Below are 22,070 nucleotides of genomic sequence, written 5' to 3'. Positions count from 1 at the left end.
CTAATCCTATCCTGTGTGATACTGTATACTGAGCTGTGTATCTAATCCTATCCTGTGTGATACTGTATACTGAGCTGTATCTAATCCTCTCCTGTGTGATACTGTATACTGAGCTGTATCTAATCCTCTCCTGTGTGATACTGTATACTGAGCTGTGTATCTAATCCTATCCTGTGTGATACTGTATACTGAGCCGTGTATCTAATCCTATCCTGTGTGATACTGTATACTGAGCTGTGTATCTAATCCTATCCTGTGTGATACTGTATACAGAGCCGTGTATCTAATCCTCTCCTGTGTGATACTGTATACAGAGCCGTGTATCTAATCCTCTCCTGTGTGATACTGTATACTGAGCTGTATCTAGTCCTCTCCTGTGTGATACTGTATACTGAGCTGTGTATCTAATCCTATCCTGTGTAATACCGTATACTGAGCTGTGTATCTAATCCTATCCTGTGTGATACTGTATACTGAGCCGTGTATCTAATCCTATCCTGTGTGATACTGTATACTGAGCCGTGTATCTAATCCTATCCTGTGTGATACTGTATACAGAGCCGTGTATCTAATCCTCTCCTGTGTGATACTGTATACTGAGCTGTGTATCTAATCCTATCCTGTGTGATACTGTATACTGAGCTGTGTATCTAATCCTATCCTGTGTGATACCGTATACTGAGCTGTGTATCTAATCCTATCCTGTGTGATACCGTATACTGAGCTGTGTATCTAATCCTATCCTGTGTGACACTGTATACTGAGCTGTGTATCTAATCCTATCCTGTGTGATACTGTATACTGAGCTGTGTATCTAATCCTATCCTGTGTGATACTGTATACTGAGCTGTGTATCTAATCCTATCCTGTATAATACCGTATACTGAGCTGTGTATCTAATCCTATCCGGTGTGATACTGTATACTGAGCTGTGTATCTAATCCTATCCTGTGTGATACTGTATACTGAGCTGTGTATCTAATCCTATCCTGTATAATACCGTATACTGAGCTGTGTATCTAATCCTATCCTGTGTGATACTGTATACTGAGCTGTGTATCTAATCCTATCCTGTGTGATATTGTATACTGAGCTGTGTATCTAATCCTATCCTGTGTGATACTGTATACTGAGCTGTGTATCTAATCCTATCCTGTGTGATACTGTGTACTGAGCTGTGTATCTAATCCTATCCTGTGTGATACTGTATACTGAGCGGTGTATCTAATCCTATCCTGTGTGATACTGTATACTGAGCTGTGTATCTAATCCTATCTTGTGTGATACTGTATACTGAGCTGTATATCTAATCCTATCTTGTGTGATACTGTATACTGAGCTGTGTATCTAATCCTATCCTGTGTGATACTGTATACTGAGCTGTGTATCTAATCCTATCCTGTGTGATACCGTATACTGAGCTGTGTATCTAATCCTATCCTGTGTGATACTGTATACTGAGCCGTGTATCTAATCCTATCCTGTGTAATACCGTATACTGAGCTGTGTATCTAATCCTATCCTGTGTGATACTGTATACTGAGCGGTGTATCTAATCCTATCCGGTGTGATACTGTATACTGAGCTGTGTATCTAATCCCATCCTGTGTGATACTGTATACTGAGCCGTGTATCTAATCCTATCCTGTGTGATACTGTATACTGAGCTGTGTATCTAATCCTATCCTGTGTGATACTGTATACTGAGCTGTGTATCTAATCCTATCCTGTGTAATACCGTATACTGAGCTGTGTATCTAATCCTATCCTGTGTGATACTGTATACTGAGCGGTGTATCTAATCCTATCCGGTGTGATACTGTATACTGAGCTGTGTATCTAATCCCATCCTGTGTGATACAGTATACTGAGCTGTATCTAATCCTGTCCTGTGTGATACTGTATACTGAGCTGTGTATCTAATCCTATCCTGTGTGATACTGTATACTGAGCTGTGTATCTAATCCTGTCCTGTGTGATACTGTATACTGAGCTGTATATCTAATCCTATCCTGTGTGATACTGTATACTGAGCTGTGTATCTAATCCTATCCTGTGTGATACTGTATACTGAGCTGTGTATCTAATCCTATCCTGTGTGATACTGTATACTGAGCTGTGTATCTAATCCTATCCTGTGTGATACTGTATACTGAGCTGTGTATCTAATCCTATCCAGTGTGATACTGTATACTGAGCCGTGTATCTAATCCTATCTTGTGTGATACTGTATACTGAGCTGTGTATCTAATCCTATCCTGTATGATACTGTATACTGAGCTGTGTATCTAATCCTATCCTGTGTGATACTGTATACTGAGCTGTGTATCTAATCCTATCCTGTGTGATACTGTATACTGAGCTGTGTATCTAATCCTATCCTGTGTGATACTGTATACTGAGCTGTGTATCTAATCCTATCCTGTGTGATACTGTATACTGAGCGGTGTATCTAATCCTATCCTGTGTGATACTGTATACTGAGCGGTGTATCTAATCCTATCCTGTGTGATACTGTATACTGAGCGGTGTATCTAATCCTATCCTGTGTGATACTGTATACTGAGCTGTGTATCTAATCCTATCCTGTGTGATACTGTATACTGAGCTGTGTATCTAATCCTCTCCTGTGTGATACTGTATACTGAGCTGTGTATCTAATCCTCTCCTGTTTGATACTGTATACTGAGCAGTGTATCTAATCCTATCCTGTGTGATACTGTATACTGAGCTGTGTATCTAATCCTATCCTGTGTGATACTGTATACTGAGCTTTGTATCTAATCCTATCCTGTGTGATACTGTATACTGAGCTGTATCTAATCCCCTCCTGTGTGATATTGTATACTGAGCTGTGTATCTAATCCTATCCTGTGTGATACTGTATACTGAGCGGTGTATCTAATCCTATCCTGTGTGATACTGTATACTGAGCGGTGTATCTAATCCTATCCTGTGTGATACTGTATACTGAGCTGTGTATCTAATCCTATCCTGTGTGATACTGTATACTGAGCTGTGTATCTAATCCTATCCTGTGTGATACTGTATACTGAGCGGTGTATCTAATCCTATCCTGTGTGATACTGTATACTGAGCGGTGTATCTAATCCTATCCTGTGTGATACTGTATACTGAGCGGTGTATCTAATCCTATCCTGTGTGATACTGTATACTGAGCTGTGTATCTAATCCTATCCTGTGTGATACTGTATACTGAGCTGTGTATCTAATCCTCTCCTGTGTGATACTGTATACTGAGCTGTGTATCTAATCCTCTCCTGTTTGATACTGTATACTGAGCAGTGTATCTAATCCTATCCTGTGTGATACTGTATACTGAGCTGTGTATCTAATCCTATCCTGTGTGATACTGTATACTGAGCTTTGTATCTAATCCTATCCTGTGTGATACTGTATACTGAGCTGTATCTAATCCCCTCCTGTGTGATATTGTATACTGAGCTGTGTATCTAATCCTATCCTGTGTGATACTGTATACTGAGCGGTGTATCTAATCCTATCCTGTGTGATACTGTATACTGAGCGGTGTATCTAATCCTATCCTGTGTGATACTGTATACTGAGCTGTGTATCTAATCCTATCCTGTGTAATACTGTATACTGAGCTGTGTATCTAATCCTATCCTGTGTGATACTGTATACTGAGCTGTGTATCTAATCCTCTCCTGTGTGATACTGTATACTGAGCTGTGTATCTAATCCTCTCCTGTTTGATACTGTATACTGAGCAGTGTATCTAATCCTATCCTGTGTGATACTGTATACTGAGCTGTGTATCTAATCCTATCCTGTGTGATACTGTATACTGAGCTTTGTATCTAATCCTATCCTGTGTGATACTGTATACTGAGCTGTATCTAATCCCCTCCTGTGTGATATTGTATACTGAGCTGTGTATCTAATCCTATCCTGTGTGATACTGTATACTGAGCGGTGTATCTAATCCTATCCTGTGTGATACTGTATACTGAGCGGTGTATCTAATCCTATCCTGTGTGATACTGTATACTGAGCTGTGTATCTAATCCTATCCTGTGTAATACTGTATACTGAGCTGTGTATCTAATCCTATCCTGTGTGATACTGTATACTGAGCTGTGTATCTAATCCTATCCTGTGTGATACTGTATACTGAGCTGTGTATCTAATCCTATCCTGTGTGATACTGTATACTGAGCTGTGTATCTAATCCTATCCTGTGTAATACCGTATACTGAGCTGTGTATCTAATCCTATCCTGTGTGATACTGTATACTGAGCGGTGTATCTAATCCTATCCGGTGTGATACTGTATACTGAGCTGTGTATCTAATCCCATCCTGTGTGATACAGTATACTGAGCTGTATCTAATCCTGTCCTGTGTGATACTGTATACTGAGCTGTGTATCTAATCCTATCCTGTGTGATACTGTATACTGAGCTGTGTATCTAATCCTATCCAGTGTGATACTGAATACTGAGCTGTGTATCTAATCCTATCCTGTGTGATACTGTATACTGAGCTATGTATCTAATCCTATCCTGTGTGATACTGTATACTGAGCTGTGTATCTAATCCTATCCTGTGTGATACTGTATACTGAGCCGTGTATCTAATCCTATCCTGTGTGATACTGTATACTGAGCTATGTATCTAATCCTATCCTGTGTGATACTGTATACTGAGCTGTGTATCTAATCCTATCCTGTGTGATACTGTATACTGAGCCGTGTATCTAATCCTATCCTGTGTGATACTGTATACTGAGCTGTGTATCTAATCCTATCCTGTATGATACTGTATACTGAGCTGTGTATCTAATCCTATCCTGTGTGATACTGTATACTGAGCTGTGTATCTAATCCTATCCTGTGTGATACTGTATACTGAGCCGTGTATCTAATCCTATCCTGTGTGATACTGTATACTGAGCTGTGTATCTAATCCTATCCAGTGTGATACTGAATACTGAGCTGTGTATCTAATCCTATCCTGTGTGATACTGTATACTGAGCTATGTATCTAATCCTATCCTGTGTGATACTGTATACTGAGCTGTGTATCTAATCCTATCCTGTGTGATACTGTATACTGAGCCGTGTATCTAATCCTATCCTGTGTGATACTGTATACTGAGCCGTGTATCTAATCCTATCCTGTGTGATACTGTATACTGAGCTGTGTATCTAATCCTATCCTGTATGATACTGTATACTGAGCTGTGTATCTAATCCTATCCTGTGTGATACTGTATACTGAGCTGTGTATCTAATCCTATCCTGTGTGATACTGTATACTGAGCTGTGTATCTAATCCTATCCTGTGTGATACTGTATACTGAGCTGTGTATCTAATCCTATCCTGTGTGATACTGTATACTGAGCTGTGTATCTAATCCTATCCTGTGTGATACTGTATACTGAGCAGTGTATCTAATCCTATCCTGTGTGATACTGTATACTGAGCTGTGTATCTAATCCTATCCTGTGTGATACTGTATACTGAGCTGTGTATCTAATCCTATCCTGTGTGATACTGTATACTGAGCTGTGTATCTAATCCTATCCTGTGTGATACTGTATACTGAGCTGTATCTAATCCTATCCTGTATGATACTGTATACTGAGCCATGTATCTAATCCTCTCCTGTGTGATACTGTATACTGAGCTGTGTATCTAATCCTATCCTGTGTGATACTGTATACTGAGCTGTGTATCTAATCCTATCCTGTGTGATACTGTATACTGAGCTGTGTATCTAATCCTATCCTGTGTGATACTGTATACTGAGCTGTGTATCTAATCCTATCCTGTGTGATACTGTATACTGAGCGGTGTATCTAATCCTATCCCGTGTGATACTGTATACTGAGCTGTGTATCTAATCCTATCCTGTGTGATACTGTATACTGAGCTGTGTATCTAATCCTATCCTGTGTGATACTGTATACTGAGCGGTGTATCTAATCCTATCCCGTGTGATACTGTATACTGAGCTGTGTATCTAATCCTATCCTGTGTGATACTGTATACTGAGCTGTGTATCTAATCCTATCCTGTGTGATACTGTATACTGAGCGGTGTATCTAATCCTATCCCGTGTGATACTGTATACTGAGCTGTGTATCTAATTCTATCCTGTGTGATACTGTATACTGAGCTGTGTATCTAATCCTATCCTGTGTGATACTGTATACTGAGCTGTATATCTAATCCTATCCCGTGTGATACTGTATACTGAGCTGTGTATCTAATCCTATCCTGTGTGATACTGTATACTGAGCTGTGTATCTAATCCTATCCCGTGTGATACTGTATACTGAGCTGTGTATCTAATCCTATCCTGTGTGATACTGTATACTGAGCGGTGTATCTAATCCTATCCCGTGTGATACTGTATACTGAGCTGTGTATCTAATCCTATCCTGTGTGATACTGTATACTGAGCTGTGTATCTAATCCTATCCTGTATAATACCGTATACTGAGCTGTGTATCTAATCCTATCCGGTGTGATACTGTATACTGAGCTGTGTATCTAATCCTATCCTGTGTGATACTGTATACTGAGCTGTGTATCTAATCCTATCCTGTGTGATACTGTATACTGAGCTGTATCTAATCCTATCCTGTATAATACCGTATACTGAGCTGTGTATCTAATCCTATCCTGTGTGATACTGTATACTGAGCTGTGTATCTAATCCTATCCTGTGTGATATTGTATACTGAGCTGTGTATCTAATCCTATCCTGTGTGATACTGTATACTGAGCTGTGTATCTAATCCTATCCTGTGTGATACTGTGTACTGAGCTGTGTATCTAATCCTATCCTGTGTGATACTGTATACTGAGCGGTGTATCTAATCCTATCCTGTGTGATACTGTATACTGAGCTGTGTATCTAATCCTATCTTGTGTGATACTGTATACTGAGCTGTATATCTAATCCTATCTTGTGTGATACTGTATACTGAGCTGTGTATCTAATCCTATCCTGTGTGATACTGTATACTGAGCTGTGTATCTAATCCTATCCTGTGTGATACCGTATACTGAGCTGTGTATCTAATCCTATCCTGTGTGATACTGTATACTGAGCCGTGTATCTAATCCTATCCTGTGTAATACCGTATACTGAGCTGTGTATCTAATCCTATCCTGTGTGATACTGTATACTGAGCGGTGTATCTAATCCTATCCGGTGTGATACTGTATACTGAGCTGTGTATCTAATCCCATCCTGTGTGATACTGTATACTGAGCCGTGTATCTAATCCTATCCTGTGTGATACTGTATACTGAGCTGTGTATCTAATCCTATCCTGTGTGATACTGTATACTGAGCTGTGTATCTAATCCTATCCTGTGTAATACCGTATACTGAGCTGTGTATCTAATCCTATCCTGTGTGATACTGTATACTGAGCGGTGTATCTAATCCTATCCGGTGTGATACTGTATACTGAGCTGTGTATCTAATCCCATCCTGTGTGATACAGTATACTGAGCTGTATCTAATCCTGTCCTGTGTGATACTGTATACTGAGCTGTGTATCTAATCCTATCCTGTGTGATACTGTATACTGAGCTGTGTATCTAATCCTATCCTGTGTGATACTGTATACTGAGCTGTGTATCTAATCCTATCCTGTGTGATACTGTATACTGAGCTGTATATCTAATCCTATCCTGTGTGATACTGTATACTGAGCTGTGTATCTAATCCTATCCTGTGTGATACTGTATACTGAGCTGTGTATCTAATCCTATCCTGTGTGATACTGTATACTGAGCTGTGTATCTAATCCTATCCTGTGTGATACTGTATACTGAGCTGTGTATCTAATCCTATCCAGTGTGATACTGTATACTGAGCCGTGTATCTAATCCTATCTTGTGTGATACTGTATACTGAGCTGTGTATCTAATCCTATCCTGTGTGATACTGTATACTGAGCTGTGTATCTAATCCTATCCTGTGTGATACTGTACACTGAGCTATGTATCTAATCCTATCCTGTGTGATACTGTATACTGAGCTGTGTATCTAATCCTATCCTGTGTGATACTGTATACTGAGCCGTGTATCTAATCCTATCCTGTGTGATACTGTATACTGAGCTGTGTATCTAATCCTATCCTGTGTGATACTGTATACTGAGCTGTGTATCTAATCCTATCCTGTGTGATACTGTATACTGAGCTGTGTATCTAATCCTATCCTGTGTGATACTGTATACTGAGCTGTGTATCTAATCCTATCCTGTGTGATACTGTATACTGAGCGGTGTATCTAATCCTATCCTGTGTGATACTGTATACTGAGCGGTGTATCTAATCCTATCCTGTGTGATACTGTATACTGAGCAGTGTATCTAATCCTATCCTGTGTGATACTGTATACTGAGCTGTGTATCTAATCCTATCCTGTGTGATACTGTATACTGAGCTGTGTATCTAATCCTCTCCTGTGTGATACTGTATACTGAGCTGTGTATCTAATCCTCTCCTGTTTGATACTGTATACTGAGCAGTGTATCTAATCCTATCCTGTGTGATACTGTATACTGAGCTGTGTATCTAATCCTCTCCTGTGTGATACTGTATACTGAGCTGTGTATCTAATCCTCTCCTGTTTGATACTGTATACTGAGCAGTGTATCTAATCCTATCCTGTGTGATACTGTATACTGAGCTGTGTATCTAATCCTATCCTGTGTGATACTGTATACTGAGCTGTGTATCTAATCCTATCCTGTGTGATACTGTATACTGAGCTGTGTATCTAATCCTATCCTGTGTGATACTGTATACTGAGCTGTGTATCTAATCCTATCCTGTGTGATACTGTATACTGAGCGGTGTATCTAATCCTATCCTGTGTGATACTGTATACTGAGCGGTGTATCTAATCCTATCCTGTGTGATACTGTATACTGAGCTGTGTATCTAATCCTATCCTGTGTAATACTGTATACTGAGCTGTGTATCTAATCCTATCCTGTGTGATACTGTATACTGAGCTGTGTATCTAATCCTATCCTGTGTGATACTGTATACTGAGCGGTGTATCTAATCCTATCCTGTGTGATACTGTATACTGAGCTGTGTATCTAATCCTATCCTGTGTGATACTGTATACTGAGCTTTGTATCTAATCCTATCCTGTGTGATACTGTATACTGAGCTGTATCTAATCCCCTCCTGTGTGATATTGTATACTGAGCTGTGTATCTAATCCTATCCTGTGTGATACTGTATACTGAGCGGTGTATCTAATCCTATCCTGTGTGATACTGTATACTGAGCGGTGTATCTAATCCTATCCTGTGTGATACTGTATACTGAGCTGTGTATCTAATCCTATCCTGTGTAATACTGTATACTGAGCTGTGTATCTAATCCTATCCTGTGTGATACTGTATACTGAGCTGTGTATCTAATCCTATCCTGTGTGATACTGTATACTGAGCTGTGTATCTAATCCTATCCTGTGTGATACTGTATACTGAGCTGTATCTAATCCTATCCTGTATGATACTGTATACTGAGCCATGTATCTAATCCTCTCCTGTGTGATACTGTATACTGAGCTGTGTATCTAATCCTATCCTGTGTGATACTGTGTACTGAGCTGTGTATCTAATCCTATCCTGTGTGATACTGTATACTGAGCTGTGTATCTAATCCTATCCTGTGTGATACTGTATACTGAGCTGTGTATCTAATCCTATCCTGTGTGATACTGTATACTGAGCGGTGTATCTAATCCTATCCCGTGTGATACTGTATACTGAGCTGTGTATCTAATCCTATCCTGTGTGATACTGTATACTGAGCTGTGTATCTAATCCTATCCTGTGTGATACTGTATACTGAGCGGTGTATCTAATCCTATCCCGTGTGATACTGTATACTGAGCTGTGTATCTAATCCTATCCTGTGTGATACTGTATACTGAGCTGTGTATCTAATCCTATCCTGTGTGATACTGTATACTGAGCGGTGTATCTAATCCTATCCCGTGTGATACTGTATACTGAGCGGTGTATCTAATCCTATCCTGTGTGATACTGTATACTGAGCTGTGTATCTAATCCTATCCTGTGTGATACTGTATACTGAGCTGTATATCTAATCCTATCCCGTGTGATACTGTATACTGAGCTGTGTATCTAATCCTATCCTGTGTGATACTGTATACTGAGCGGTGTATCTAATCCTATCCTGTGTGATACTGTATACTGAGCTGTGTATCTAATCCTATCCTGTGTGATACTGTATACTGAGCTGTGTATCTAATCCTATCCTGTGTCATACTGTATACTGAGCTGTGTATCTAATCCTATCCTGTGTGATACTGTATACTGAGCGGTGTATCTAATCCTATCCTGTGTGATACTGTATACTGAGCTGTGTATCTAATCCTATCCTGTGTGATACTGTATACTGAGCTGTATCTAATCCTATCCTGTGTGATACTGTATACTGAGCTGTATCTAATCCTATCCTGTGTAATACCGTATACTGAGCTGTGTATCTAATCCTATCCTGTGTGATACTGTATACTGAGCTGTGTATCTAATCCTATCCTGTGTGATACTGTATACTGAGCTGTGTATCTAATCCTATCCTGTGTGATACTGTATACTGAGCTGCGTATCTAATCCTATCCTGTGTGATACTGTATACTGAGCTGTGTATCTAATCCTATCCTGTGTGATACTGTATACTGAGCTGTATCTAATCCTATCCTGTGTGATACTGTATACTGAGCTGTGTATCTAATCCTATCCTGTGTGATACTGTATACTGAGCTGCGTATCTAATCCTATCCTGTGTGATACTGTATACTGAGCTGTATCTAATCCTATCCTGTGTGATACTGTATACTGAGCGGTGTATCTAATCCTATCCTGTGTGATACTGTATACTGAGTTATATCTAATCCTATCCTGTGTGATACTGTATACTGAGCTGCGTATCTAATCCTATCCTGTGTGATACTGTATACTGAGCTGTGTATCTAATCCTATCCTGTATGATACTGTATACTGAGCTGTGTATCTAATCCTATCCTGTGTGATACTGTATACTGAGCTGTATCTAATCCTATCCTGTATGATACCGCCCTCTCACCATCCTCTCTGTATATTCCCGCCTTCTCTTCTATAGGTGGAGTGCGGGATAATTAGTGATGAGAGGGTTAATGATGAGGGTTATAAGTGGTAGAAGGATCTGATAATTGTCGGCAGCTGCGTCCTCCATGTCAGGCTCTCCAGACGAGGCGCCGCTTCTCCGTTGCCGCTCACAATGGCGAGCGCTCCTTTGTATGGTGGCGGCTTTCACCTGCATCCTATAGATAGCGCGTCACCTGTCCTTCTCTCCGAGCGGCCGTGTCAGTAATTAACAGGAGGAGACAAAAGCCGTAATGAAATGTGACACTTGAGACGACAGCGGCGAGGAGCGACTCCGCACTATGAGAAGAATGGACGCGATGAAAGACGCGGCCATCGGAGGAAGACGCACCTGACAGCCAGAGAGCGCTGATTTATGGGAGTCAACGCCGAGGAGTCAAATAAGTTTCTTCCAAAAATATAACTTGGAATATTCGATGTCCCGGTTATCAGATCCTTAGCGCGCCCGTCGCCCTAGGGTGAGCCTGACGTAGACTACACAAGTACATTGTAACGTCTGGGGACCCCGGGCCTGTACTCATCGGGGCTCGCACTTCGTTCCCAGCGTCCAATCTTCCTTCGCGGTAACTTTTGGCGTCTTCTGTGATGTCACGGGCTCGAGGCCTGTGATTGGGTCTCAGTGGTCACATGGTGAGGGGGGTCAATATCATGACCCTTCAACCCAAAGTGTAATAAAGATTCATGGCTGGCAAAGACCAAACACGACCTATTCTATATATCGGAGGCCGTAGCCCCCCATACGGTGAATATTTCCGCATTCTCCTGCCGCATGGGGAGGGGGAGTCTGTCCTGTGTATCTAGAGTCCAGGACGGATGAGGCGTGAGGAGTTTTGCAATGGCCCAGCCGCCTTTCAGACGCTTCTTTCACCTTCCTATCTCCATATCTTGTTTACTAGATACAGAACATCGGGTACTGGAGGATTGGACGTCGCGCTCTGCAAACACCGCGGATAATGAGCTTCTCTCCTGGACGTGTCCCCTGTTACTCTGCTCTCACTTATAATCGACTTCTCCGACCTCCATCCAACTTCCAAATAACTTTTAATGAGGAGATTAGTTAGTGAGAGTCTGACGGTGTATGGCGAGAGGTAGAAATGGATCAGACCTTAAAGTGTGGGCTGAAGTATCATAAGGAGTCCCCTTTATTGGCAATACCATGCCTGGCCACAGGGTGTGCTGTTGTGTGATGGAATGATTTATGAATTGTACTAGTAATACCACTCCTAGCCACAGGGTGTGCTGTTATGTGATGGAATAATGAATAGATTGTACTAGTCATACCACTCCTGGCCACAAACTGTGTCATTATGTGATGATATCATTTATTCTGTGTCACATGATGTGTGATTATGGGATCAAATGGGAAATGCGCACACAATAGAATCTGTGGGTGCTAAATAACAAGCTATGTGATTGATACCGTTGCTTGTAATACCCTACCTGGCCACATGGTGTGTTAGGTGGTTGATACCATTGCTTGTAATACCCTACCTGACCACATGGTGTGTTATGTGATTGATACCATTGCTTGTAATACCCTACCTGACCACATGGTGTGTTAGGTGGTTGATACCATTGCTTGTAATACCCTACCTGACCACATGGTGTGTTAGATGGTTGATACCATTGCTTGTAATACCCTACCTGACCACATGGTGTGTTATGTGATTGATACCATTGCTTGTAATACCCTACCTGACCACATGGTGTGTTAGGTGGTTGATACCATTGCTTGTAATACCCTACCTGACCACATGGTGTGTTATGTGATTGATACCATTGCTTGTAATACCCTACCTGGCCACATGGTGTGTTAGGTGGTTGATACCATTACTTGTAATACCCTACCTGGCCACATGGTGCGCTGTTCAGACCGTACATGTACACACACAACACAAAGCCCCACCTAGTGGTAGAAGTGCAATGCGGAGTGAATTGTTTCCTCATGTGTCACCCTGATAGCGCCCGCTGTGATATGGCGGCTGTCACCTGCTGCGATCTGCTGTACATTCCACCCTGGTCAGCGCCTCTAATAGCTCCCGCTATGGCTATTCTTACATGTCCAGTTGGCTTCTTAATTTTAGCCGTGTGTCCCTGATCTTTGGGCACGTTTTAAAGTGACAGGGTGTGAATGTGGCTGAACCTACCATAAGTACATAGGGCTGAGCTGCAGTACCCGCCCCAGCCACAATTGTATGGATGGCGCTTTGAGGTCATCAAATCAGGTCCTTTGCTACAGTCTCATCCTGATCTGCATTAAGTATTCTGCTTGTTTCCTATGTAACTGCAGTATAATACCTGATACAGCTCTGGATGTGACTGCAGTATAATACCTGATACAGCTCTGGATGTGACTGCAGTATAATACCTGATACAGCTCTGGATGTGACTGCAGTATAATACCTGATACAGCTCTGGATGTGACTGTAGTATAATACCTGATACAGCTCTGGATGTGACTGCAGTATAATACCCGATACAGCTCTGGATGTGACTGTAGTATAATACCTGATACAGCTCTGGATGTGACTGCAGTATAATACCTGATACAGCTCTGGATGTGACTGCAGTATAATACCTGATACAGCTCTGGATGTGACTGCAGTATAATACCTGATACAGCTCTGGATGTGACTGTAGTATAATACCTGATACAGCTCTGGATGTGACTGCAGTATAATACCTGATACAGCTCTGGATGTGACTGCAGTATAATACCTGATACAGCTCTGGATGTGACTGTAGTATAATACCTGATACAGCTCTGGATGTGACTGTAGTATAATACCTGATACAGCTCTGGATGTGACTGTAGTATAATACCTGATACAGCTCTGGATGTGACTGCAGTATAATACCTGATACAGCTCTGGATGTGACTGCAGTATAATACCTGATACAGCTCTGGATGTGACTGCAGTATAATACCTGATACAGCTCTGGATGTGACTGCAGTATAATACCTGATACAGCTCTGGATGTGACTGTAGTATAATACCCGATACAGCTCTGGATGTGACTGCAGTATAATACCCGATACAGCTCTGGATGTGACTGCAGTATAATACCTGATACAGCTCTGGATGTGACTGCAGTATAATACCTGATACAGCTCTGGATGTGACTGCAGTATAATACCTGATACAGCTCTGGATGTGACTGCAGTATAATACCTGATACAGCTCTGGATGTGACTGTAGTATAATACCCGATACAGCTCTGGATGTGACTGCAGTATAATACCCGATACAGCTCTGGATGTGACTGCAGTATAATACCTGATACAGCTCTGGATGTGACTGTAGTATAATACCCGATACAGCTCTGGATGTGACTGCAGTATAATACCCGATACAGCTCTGGATGTGACTGCAGTATAATACCTGATACAGCTCTGGATGTGACTGCAGTATAATACCTGATACAGCTCTGGATGTGACTGCAGTATAATACCTGATACAGCTCTGGATGTGACTGCAGTATAATACCTGATACAGCTCTGGATGTGACTGTAGTATAATACCCGATACAGCTCTGGATGTGACTGCAGTATAATACCTGATACAGCTCTGGATGTGACTGCAGTATAATACCTGATACAGCTCTGGATGTGACTGCAGTATAATACCTGATACAGCTCTGGATGTGACTGCAGTATAATACCCGATACAGCTCTGGATGTGACTGCAGTATAATACCTGATACAGCTCTGGATGTGACTGCAGTATAATACCTGATACAGCTCTGGATGTGACTGTAGTATAATACCTGATACAGCTCTGGATGTGACTGTAGTATAATACCCGATACAGCTCTGGATGTGACTGCAGTATAATACCCGATACAGCTCTGGATGTGACTGTAGTATAATACCTGATACAGCTCTGGATGTGACTGCAGTATAATACCTGATACAGCTCTGGATGTGACTGTAGTATAATACCTGATACAGCTCTGGATGTGACTGCAGTATAATACCTGATACAGCTCTGGATGTGACTGCAGTATAATACCTGATACAGCTCTGGATGTGACTGTAGTATAATACCTGATACAGCTCTGGATGTGACTGTAGTATAATACCTGATACAGCTCTGGATGTGTCTGTAGTATAATACCTGATACAGCTCTGGATGTGACTGCAGTATAATACCCGATACAGCTCTAGATGTGACTGCAGTATAATACCCGATACAGCTCTGGATGTGACTGTAGTATAATACCCGATACAGCTCTGGATGTGACTGCAGTATAATACCCGATACAGCTCTGGATGTGACTGTAGTATAATACCCGATACAGCTCTGGATGTGACTGCAGTATAATACCCGATACAGCTCTGGATGTGACTGTAGTATAATACCTGATACAGCTCTGGATGTGACTGTAGTATAATACCTGATACAGCTCTGGATGTGACTGTAGTATAATACCTGATACAGCTCTGGATGTGACTGTAGTATAATACCCGATACAGCTCTGGATGTGACTGCAGTATAATACCCGATACAGCTCTGGATGTGACTGTAGTATAATACCTGATACAGCTCTGGATGTGACTGCAGTATAATACCCGATACAGCTCTGGATGTGACTGCAGTATAATACCCGATACAGCTCTGGATGTGACTGCAGTATAATACCTGATACAGCTCTGGATGTGACTGCAGTATAATACCTGATACAGCTCTGGATGTGACTGCAGTATAATACCCGATACAGCTCTGGATGTGACTGCAGTATAATACCTGATACAGCTCTGGATGTGACTGCAGTATAATACCGGATACAGCTCTGGATGTGACTGTAGTATAATACCTGATACAGCTCTGGATGTGACTGTAGTATAATACCTGATACAGCTCTGGAAGTGACTGTAGTATAATACCCGATACAGCTCTGGATGTGACTGTAGTATAATACCTGATACAGCTCTGGATGTGACTGTAGTATAATACCTGATACAGCTCTGGATGTGACTGCAGTATAATACCCGATACAGCTCTGGATGTGACTGTAGTATAATACCTGATACAGCTCTGGATGTGACTGTAGTATAATACCTGATACAGCTCTGGAAGTGACTGTAGTATAATACCTGATACAGCTCTGGAAGTGACTGTAGTATAATACCTGATACAGCTCTGGATGTGACTGTAGTATAATACCTGATACAGCTCTGGATGTGACTGTAGTATAATACCTGATACAGCTCTGGATGTGACTGTAGTATAATACCTGATACAGCTCTGGATGTGACTGTAGTATAATACCTGATACAGCTCTGGATGTGACTGCAGTATAATACCTGATACAGCTCTGGATGTGACTGCAGTATAATACCTGATACAGCTCTGGATGTGACTGCAGTATAATACCTGATACAGCTCTGGATGTGACTGTAGTATAATACCTGATACAGCTCTGGATGTGACTGTAGTATAATACCTGATACAGCTCTGGATGTGACTGCAGTATAATACCTGATACAGCTCTGGATGTGACTGCAGTATAATACCCGATACAGCTCTGGATGTGACTGTAGTATAATACCCGATACAGCTCTGGATGTGACTGTAGTATAATACCCGATACAGCTCTGGATGTGACTGCAGTATAATACCCGATACAGCTCTGGATGTGACTGCAGTATAATACCCGATACAGCTCTGGATGTGACTGCAGTATAATACCCGATACAGCTCTGGATGTGACTGCAGTATAATACCTGATACAGCTCTGGATGTGACTGCAGTATAATACCTGATACAGCTCTGGATGTGACTGCAGTATAATACCTGATACAGCTCTGGATGTGACTGCAGTATAATACCTGATACAGCTCTGGATGTGACTGCAGTATAATACCTGATACAGCTCTGGATGTGACTGTAGTATAATACCTGATACAGCTCTGGATGTGACTGTAGTATAATACCTGATACAGCTCTGGATGTGACTGCAGTATAATACCCGATACAGCTCTGGATGTGACTGCAGTATAATACCCGATACAGCTCTGGATGTGACTGCAGTATAATACCCGATACAGCTCTGGATGTGACTGTAGTATAATACCCGATACAGCTCTGGATGTGACTGCAGTATAATACCCGATACAGCTCTGGATGTGACTGTAGTATAATACCCGATACAGCTCTGGATGTGACTGCAGTATAATACCCGATACAGCTCTGGATGTGACTGTAGTATAATACCTGATACAGCTCTGGATGTGACTGTAGTATAATACCTGATACAGCTCTGGATGTGACTGCAGTATAATACCCGATACAGCTCTGGATGTGACTGCAGTATAATACCTGATACAGCTCTGGACTGAGTACAGATTTGGGAAGGGACTCAGTGGGTGAGATGAAGCTGGCAGGGCGAGGCGGGTGCAGGGCGCACATCATTGGGGTCTTGTGATGAGGGGTTGGAGGATGTTCGGGCTTCTCTGCAGCTCTTCCTCATCATTACTTGCCCAATTTCCAGATGATTTCAATAGAAACTGTTTTGTTTTTTTGCACAGAATGAAATTGGAATGTAATTGTATATTACAGATAAAACACATCTTTATAGACTTACTTGTACGTGGATGGCGGTAATAACAGGGAGGGGGTAAAATCAACACAGAGAGGGCAGCTGCAAAAGAAGGGGCAACTGCAACAGGGAGAGGGTGGCCACAAGAGGGAGAGGGTGGCCATAAGGGGAAGAGGGCGGCCACAAGAGGGAGAGGGTAGCCATAAGGCGAAGAGAGTGGCCACAAGAGGTAGAGGGCAGCCATAAGGCGAAGAGGGTGGCCACAAGAGGTAGAGGGCAGCCATAACAGGGGGAGGGTGGCCACAAGAGGTAGAGGGCAGCCATAAGGCGAAGAGGGTGGCCACAAGAGGTAGAGGGCAGCCATAACAGGGGGAGGGTGGCCACAAGAGGGAGAGGGCAGCCGTGACCAGGAGAGGATAGTAATACCAGGGAGAGGGCCGCCATTAGAGGATAAGGCAGCTATAACAGGCAGTGAGCCGCTATAACAGGGAGAGGGCAGCTGTAATCGGGAGACGATAGCTGTAACATGTATAGGGGATTGCCATACCATGGAGAGGGCAGCCATAAAGGGAGAGGGCAACCATAACAGGGCAAGGACTGCTGTAACTGGGAAAGCACAGCCAATCCAGGGAGAGGGCGGCCACATGGAGGCGAAGCTGTAACTGGCAAGGTATTGTTGTACCAAGAACAGAGACCAGCCGGGATATCATCACACAACAGAGAAGTGCAAGCTCTTTGGCACAGTCAGATTAATGCAGAAATCCCATCACTACCTGGAACAATGAGGCTTTGCCCTGATTGGGTAAAACTATGGACATGATATACAATGTAGAACTCGCTCGTGTTTATACATGTCAGTGACGCGGGCGAGACGTCAGGTAACATGAGACTGACTGGGACATAGGACAGGTGTGTATTCACACTAGGACACCCGATCTCCTGTATGTAGGGACAGTAGAGTAGCAGACGGAATCAGACGCAGGGAGATGAGATCCTGCGACAGGTAACGTGTATGGATACCTTGTATATCTATGTATCTACTGCGGTGTCATTGTTACATTGTAGGAACCGTACCGCAGCACTGACTACAGGGGGCAGCACATGGCTACATTGTATCAGTCTGAGTAACCAGTCAGAAGTTTCCTTCCCTTGACCCCTGACATCATGTGATTGGTCGCTGTGTGCGGGGGTCACATATTTTGTGACCGTCCTGGATGTAACCAAGGATATGAGGAAGTTCATTTCTAGTATTTAGGAGGTGACAACTTCTGATCTGTAATGTGCCGGGGGGCCGGGGGAGAGGCGTGACCTTCCAGGGTATGTGTGACCTTTAAAGAGGGTCCTTGGCTCGGTAACCACCGCTCGTAGTCGCTGCCGTCACTAATGAGGACAAGTATTTCATCTTCCGTCCGCTGTCATCGGAATCCTGGACATTCATGGCTGCCCCAGAAGTGTCAGCTGACAGAGCCACCCGACCTGTCTGACTGCCCAGAATAGGCCGGGATGGGGTAACATTAGGACAGAGGGGCCGGGGGATGGGCTGCTGGCGGCATCTAAAAGCTTGGATATCTAGAATAGAATAAATTCTTCTGTCTTCTCATTTAGTCATGTAAGGCGTCATTCAGACAGCGACAAGACCGGGCCATGGGGATCTAAGTTTGGGCCGCTTGGGTCGTGTGGAATCTGGGATTGTCACTATAAGGATGATAAAGTCACCCCCACACCATTCAGCTGCTCTCTGGAAAAGAAAAGAGGGAACGATGAGCAGCATCCGGCCACTTGTTCAGAAATATCGCCATAAAGAGCAAAAATAATATAAAAAAAGAGAATAAATAATACTGCCATATAGTGAACAGATAATGCTGTAATATAGAGCACAAATAATACTGCCATGGAGAGCACAAATAATACTGCTATACACAGGACATATATAGCACAATACATAGAACAACTTACACCCAGTACAGAACACAAATAATACTGCCATACAGAACACAGATAATACTGCCATACAGAGGACAGATAATACTGTAATATAGAGCATAAATAATACTGCTATACACAGGACATATATAGCACAATACATAGAACAACTTACACCCAGTACAGAACACAAATAATACTGCCATACAGAGCACAGATAATACTGCCATACAGAGGACAGATAATACTGTAATATAGAGCACAAATAATACTGCTAAATGCAGGACATAGCACAATAGCACAATACATAGAACAACTTACACCGCAGTACAGAACACAAATAATACTGCCATACAGAACGCAGATAATACCGCCATACAGACCACAGATAATACTGCTATACACAGGACAAATATAGCACAATACATAGAACAACTTACACCACAGTACAGAAAACAAATAATATTGCCATACAGAGGACAGATAATGCTGTAATATAGAGCATAAATAATACTGCCATGGAGAGCACAAATAATACTGCTATACACAGGACAAATATAGCACAATACATAGAACAATTTACACCGCAGTACAGAAAACAAATAATACTACCATACAGAGCACAGATAATACTGCTATACACAGGACATATATAGCACAATACATAGAACAACTTATACCGCGGTACAGAACACTAATAAATAATACTACCATACAGAGCACAGATAATACTGTAATATAGAGTATAAATAATACTGCCATACAGAGTACAGATAATAACGCCATACAGAACATGAATAAATACTGCCACAAAGCACCAATTATAAATAATACCGCCATATAGTGTCTGATTAATTGAACCTACATTGTATAAGTTTCCTGGCAACACATTCTGTATATAGCGCTCACATCCCGGGCACTCACGCAGACACGGTTTTTGGTTCACTTGAGGTCTTGTAGGGTGACCATGAAGGTGCGGCCATCTTTCTTCTGACCCCTATTCTCAGGAGACCGTGAGCACTTGAGGGCCGCCTAATACTTCTAGGCTGCACCCCTGGCACCCTGAGGAGCAGCCGTTCTTCTTCCACGGATGATATTTCTAGAATTTCCGGTTCTTTCCTTTGACGAATATGTAGAAGAATTTGGTTGTTTATCCCGTAGCGATCCCTTAATCCGGTCCTGAGAGGCCTAATCCCCGCTGCCGCTGCTGTAATCCTCCTAAGAGTCCGTCCTAGGTTTCCTGCCTGAGTCTGACATCTCCGGGCGCTTTATCCGGGCTAAGATGGCAAAGTCTGGCAATGTTTATCCAGAAATCCCAGATCTGATTCCTCCGACTCCAAGGGCCTACACTTCCCGTGTGATAATCCCGATCCCCCCACATTATCCCATTTTATAATCCTAATTCCTGTATGATCATCCTAATCTCCTGCTCTACATTCACATGTGGAGTTGTCGTCTAACGTTGCAGCAATTTTTACCTTTTTTTTTAGACATAATTGACAATTTTTTTGAATTTTTGCTTCGTTCCCTGTACACAGTCCCTGTTGTGGTGAGCGCAGTCGCAGTCCACTTACCTATCCCGGGCCCCTTCCCAGTCCGCCCATTACTCATGCCTCCAGTCCCTGCACAAGCACTCGTCTACATCATCCCAAAGACTAAACTTTTTGAAATTCCCTCCTTGTAATCCCAGTTTCTTCATCTGTATATGTAGCGTAATAAGTCTCCATTGTTTCCTGCGCTATGCTCTAGGAGGTTGCCTCAGGTCTGTGGTTGTTGTATGTGCCTGTCACGGAGCAAAGGTATACGTCTTCCTCCGGATGGTCTTTTGAATCAACACGGACGCAAGAGGTCGGGAGACAACAGCAATTTATTGTAATCCACAAAGTTAGTAGCCGGCGGCGGTCACATCAACCGTAATAACAATAAGTCCACAGAAGTCACAATCCAATGATAGCTTTGGTTCCTTGGTCCTGTAACTAAATCCTGGCTCTCTACAGAGCTGTGCACAGGCCGGCTAACACATACTAACTGCTAGCTATATACTATATACTAAGACTGTTACACCTATATCTGTGGGGGGGAAGGGCTGAGTCACAGATCCTTCCCCCCTCACCTATACCAAGGAGAGCAGACTCCCTGTCTACTATGGACAATGCACCATCCAACATCTTCTTGGAGACACCGATCAGATTATCTCCACCCATTGTCCTCACTGGTCCTCACTAGTTAGAGGTATTTGCATACAATGTGCTAACACACTAGACCCTAATCAGCCAACTACACATTGATGTATATAACAGGTTAGAGAATACATTCCACATGAAATATATATTACACATTGCCTATAGTATAGACTCTAACCATCCCGTGACAACCCCTCCCCCTCTCAAAACATGTG

General features: G+C 42.4%; 1 protein-coding gene across 2 annotated transcripts in view; it reads left to right on the top strand.

Moving 5' to 3' along the window:
• The window catches only part of PDE2A (phosphodiesterase 2A), a 429,321-nt gene that overhangs the window by 111,529 nt on the left and 295,722 nt on the right, over positions 1 to 22,070 (top strand). Inside the window, exon 1 of one of the 2 annotated variants that reach the window (XM_075266335.1) lies at positions 18,725 to 18,752. The exons of the other annotated variant lie outside the window; for it this stretch is intronic. Coding sequence (XP_075122436.1) covers positions 18,736 to 18,752 — 17 coding nt within the window. The 5' untranslated portion in view covers positions 18,725 to 18,735. Of the gene's footprint in view, positions 1 to 18,724; positions 18,753 to 22,070 lie in introns of those variants that run through there. 2 annotated transcript variants of the gene reach the window in all.

This window comes from Leptodactylus fuscus, chromosome 2 (assembly GCF_031893055.1).
Source record: "Leptodactylus fuscus isolate aLepFus1 chromosome 2, aLepFus1.hap2, whole genome shotgun sequence".
Taxonomy (NCBI): Eukaryota; Metazoa; Chordata; class Amphibia; order Anura; family Leptodactylidae; genus Leptodactylus; species Leptodactylus fuscus.
Note: the sequence above shows the minus strand (reverse complement) of the source record. Positions and strands in the feature narration are given on the sequence as shown.